This window comes from Petromyzon marinus (assembly GCF_048934315.1).
Source record: "Petromyzon marinus isolate PM22_M1 ecotype Great Lakes invasive population chromosome 75 unlocalized genomic scaffold, UKy_Petmar_22M1.pri1.0 chr75_unloc.2, whole genome shotgun sequence".
Taxonomy (NCBI): Eukaryota; Metazoa; Chordata; class Hyperoartia; order Petromyzontiformes; family Petromyzontidae; genus Petromyzon; species Petromyzon marinus.
Genome location: NW_027422614.1, coordinates 268,816 through 273,815, shown reverse-complemented (window position 1 = coordinate 273,815; position 5,000 = coordinate 268,816). Strand labels below are relative to the sequence as shown.

The window sequence follows — 5,000 nt, the reverse complement described above, 5'->3', positions numbered from 1 at the left end:
ACACGCTCACCCACACGCTCACCCACCCAGCCGCTCACCCGCACGCTCACCCACACGCTCACCCACACAGCCGCTCACCCAAACGCTCACCCACACGCTCACCCACACGCTCACCCACACGTTCACCTGCACGCTCACCTGCACGCTCACCCACCCAGCCGCTCACCCACACGCTCACCCAGCCACTCACCCACACGCTCACCCACACGCTCACCCAGCCACTCACCCACACGCTCACCCACCAAGCCGCTCACCTGCACGCTCACCCACCCAGCCACTCACCCACACGCTCACCCACCCAGCCACTCACCCACACGCTCACCCACACGCTCACCCACACGCTCACCCACACGCTCACCCACATGCTCACCCACACGCTCACCCACCCAGCCACTCACCCACACGCTCACCCACCCAGCCGCTCACCCACACGCTCACCCACCCACCCCCCCCACCCACCCACTCACCCACCCACCCCCCCACCCACTCACTCACCCACCCCCCCACCCACCCACTCACCCACCCACCCCCCCACCCACCCACCCACCCCCCCACCCACTCACTCACCCATTGACTCACCCACCCACCCACCCCCCCACCAACCCACTCACCCCCCCCACCCCTCCACCTCCCCACCCACTCACCCACCCACCCCCCCACCCACTCACCCACTCACCCACCCACCCCCCCACCCACTCACTCACCCCCCCCCCACCACCACCCCCCCACCCACCCCGTGGCTATCCACCTCCGTGACCTCCCCGCCCAGGTGGTGGCCTACGGCTTGGACGTCTTCCAGACGCGCGTCCACCCCTCCCGCATGTTCGACGTCCTCAAGGACGACTTCGACTTCGTGCTCATTGGCTCGGTGCTCGTGGGCCTGGTCCTCGCGAGCGCCCTCACGCGTCGCCTGGCCCAGGTCAAGGGCCTCAACGCGGCCTGGAGGTAGCCGCTGGGCCGCACCGCCGGCGAGAGGTCCCCTCGGGCGAGAGGTCCCCTCGGGCGAGAGGTCCCCTCGGGCGAGAGGTCCCCTCGGGCGAGAGGTCCCCTCGGGCGAGAGGTCCCCTCGGGCGAGAGGTCCCCTCGGGCGAGAGGTCCCCTCGGGCGAGAGGTCCCCTCGGGCGAGAGGTCCCCTCGGGCGAGAGGTCCCCTCGGGCGAGAGGTCCCCTCGGGCGAGAGGTCCCCTCGGGCGAGAGGTCCCCTCGGGCGAGAGGTCCCCTCGGGCGAGAGGTCCCCTCGGGCGAGAGGTCCCCTCGGGCGAGAGGTCCCCTCGGGCGAGAGGTCCCCTCGGGCGAGAGGTCCCCTCGGGCGAGAGGGAGCCTCGGGCGAGAGGTCCCCTCGGGCGAGAGGTCCCCTCGGGCGAGAGGTCCCCTCGGGCGAGAGGTCCCCTCGGGCGAGAGGAGCCTCGCGGGGAGAAGACCCACGGGGAGAAGACCCCTCATCGCCCTGCACGGCACTCATTAACTCGCTCACTCACTACACTACACTCACTACACTCACTCACGACACTCACTCACTACACTCACTCACTACACACCACGGGGAGAAGACCAACGGGGAGAAGACCCCTCATCGCCCTGCACGGCACTCATTAACTTGACTCGCTCGCTACACTACACTCACTACACTCACTCACGACACTCACTACACTCACTCATTAACTCACTCGCTCACTCACTCACTACACTCACTACACACCACGGGGAGAAGACCCACGGGGAGAAGACCCCTCATCGCCCTGCACGGCACTCATTAACTTGACTCGCTCGCTACACTACACTCACTACACTCACTCACGACACTCACTACACTCACTCATTAACTCACTCGCTCACTCACTCACTACACTCACTACACACCACGGGGAGAAGACCCACGGGGAGAAGACCCACGGGGAGAAGACCCCTCATCGCACGGCACGGCACTGCACTCATTAACTTCACTACACTCGCTACACTACACTCACTCATTAACTCGCTCGCTACACTACACTCACTCACTACACTCACTACACTACACTCACTACACTCACTACACTACACTCACTCACGACACTCACTACACTCACGACACTCACTACACTACACTCACTCACGACACTCACTCACTACACTCACTCACTACACTCACTACACTCACTATACTCACTCACTACACTCACTACACTCACTACACTCACTCACTACACTCACTACACTACACTCACTACACTCACTACACTCACTACACTACACTCACTACACTACACTCACTACACTACACTCACGACACTCACTCACGACACTCACTACACTTACTCACTACACTCACTACACTCACACTCACTACACTCACTACACTCACTACACTACACTCACTCACGACACTCACTACACTCACTACACTACACTCACTCACGACACTCACTCACTACACTCACTCACTACACTCACTACACTCACTCACTACACTCACTACACTACACTCACTCACTACACTCACTCACTACACTCACTCACTACACTCATTAACTCACTCGCTCACCACTACACTCACTACACTACACTCACGACACTCACGACACTCACTTACGACACTCACTACACTCACTACACTCACTCATTAACTCACTACACTCACTACACTCACTCATTAACTCACTCACTACACTACACTCACTCATTAACTCGCTCGCTACACTACACTCACTCACTACACTCACTCATTAACTCGCTCGCTACACTACACTCACTCACTTCACTCACTCGCTCACTCGCTCACTACACTCGCTACACTCACTCACTACACTACACTCACTACACTACACTCACGACACTCACGACACTCACTACACTCACGACACTCACGACACTCACTACACTCACGACACTCACGAAACTCACTCACGTCACTCACTACACTCACGACACTCACTACACTCACGACACTCACTACACTCACGTCACTCACTACACTCACGACACTCACTCACGACACTCACTACACTCACCACACTCACTACACTCACCACACTCACTACACTCACTACACTGACTACACTACACTCACTCATCCTACCCCTAGTGTGGGTGGGGTGAGGGGGTTCACGGGGTCACGATGGCCGGGTCACGGGGTTCACGGGTTCACGATGGCCGGGTCATGGGGTCACGATGGCCGGGTCACGGGGTTCACGGGTTCACGATGGCCGGGTCACGGGGTCACTATGGCCGGGTCACAGGGTCACGATGGCCGGGTCACGGGGTCACGATGACCGGGTCACGGGGTCACAATGGCCAGGTTCACGGGGTCATGATGGCCGGGTCACGGGGTCACGATGGCCGGGTCACGGGGTTCACGATGGCCCGGTTCACGGGGTCACAGGGTTCACGATGGCCGGGTCACGGGGTTCACGATGGCCGGGTTCACGGGGTTCACGGGGTCACGGGGTTCATGATGACCGGGGTCACGGGGTTCACGATGGCCGGGTTCACGGGGTTTACGGGGTCACGGGGTTCATGATGGCCGGGTCACGGGGTTCACGATGGCCGGGTTCACGGGGTTCACGGGGTCACGGGGTTCACGATGGCCGGGTCACGGGGTTCACGATGGCCGGGTTCACGGGGTTCATGATGGCCGGGTCACGGGGTCACTAGGTTCACGATGGCCGGGTTCACGGGGTTCACGGGGTTCACGATGGCCGGGTCACGGGGTTCACAATGGCCGGGTCACGGGGTCGCTGGGTTCACGATGGTCAAGTCGCTAACCGCTGGACTTCAATTAATGCAGGGACTGCTGTACCGACGAACGAGTTCACTTGCAGAGGTGTCTGTTCCAAACGCGTCGTACGGAGTGTCCGGTGAACAAGAAGGATGACTTTAAAAGTTGTATAATCTCCTGTAGATGTAGATGCCACTGGTTCTTCACGTTCTGCAGTTGTAGATGCCACTGGTTCTTCACGTTCTGGAGATGCCACTGGTTCTTCACGTTCTGTAGATGTAGATGCCACTGGTTCTTCACGTTCTGTAGATGTAGATGCCACTGGTTCTTCACGTTCTACAGATGTAGATGCCACTGGTTCTTCACGTTCTACAGATGTAGATGCCACTGGTTCTTCACGTTCTGTAGATGTAGATGCCACTGGTTCTTCACGTTCTGCAGATGTAGATGCCACTGGTTCTTCACGTTCTGCAGATGTAGATGCCACTGGTTCTTCACGTTCTGCAGATGTAGATGCCACTGGTTCTTCACGTTCTGTAGATGCCACTGGTGCTTCACGTTCTGTAGATGCCACTGGTTCTTCACGTTCTGTAGATGTAGATGCCACTGGTTCTTCATGTCCTGCAGATGTAGATGCCACTGGTTCTTCACGTTGTGTAGATGCCACTGGTTCTTCACGTTCTGCAGATGTAGATGCCACTGGTTCTTCACGTTCTGCAGATGTAGACGCCACTGGTTCTTCACGTTCTGCAGATGTAGACGCCACTGGTTCTTCACGTTCTGCAGATGTAGATGCCACTGGTTCTTCACGTTCTGCAGATGTAGATGCCACTGGTTCTTCACGTTCTGCAGATGTAGACGCCACTGGTTCTTCACGTTCTGCAGATGTAGATGCCACTGGTTCTTCACGTTCTGTTGATGTAGATGACACTGGTTCTTCACGTTCTACAGATGTAGATGCCACTGGTTCTTCACGTTCTGCAGATGTAGATGCCACTGGTTCTTCAAGTTCTGTAGATGTAGATGCCACTGGTTCTTCACGTCCTGCAGATGTAGATGCCACTGGTTCTTCACGTTCTGGAGATGTAGGTGCCACTGGTTCTTCACGTTCTGCAGATGTAGATGCCACTGGTTCTTCACGTTCTGCAAATGTAGATGCCACTGGTTCTTCACGTCCTGCAGATGTAGATGCCACTGGTTCTTCACGTTCTGTAGATGTAGATGCCACTGGTTCTTCACGTCCTGCAGATGTAGATACCACTGGTTCTTCACGTTCTGCAGATGTAGACGCCACTGGTTCTTCA

The 5,000-nt window shown here is 57.8% G+C and overlaps 1 protein-coding gene across 1 annotated transcript in view; it reads left to right on the top strand.

Moving 5' to 3' along the window:
• Positions 1 to 5,000, top strand: part of LOC142908168 (uncharacterized) — a gene marked incomplete at its 5' end in the record, with an annotated part of 15,819 nt that overhangs the window by 10,419 nt on the left and 400 nt on the right. The window contains one exon of the mRNA XM_076058466.1: positions 770 to 5,000. This exon is cut by the window's right edge and continues 400 nt beyond it. Within this exon, the coding sequence (XP_075914581.1) occupies positions 770 to 949 (180 nt within the window). The remainder of the gene's footprint in view (positions 1 to 769) is intronic.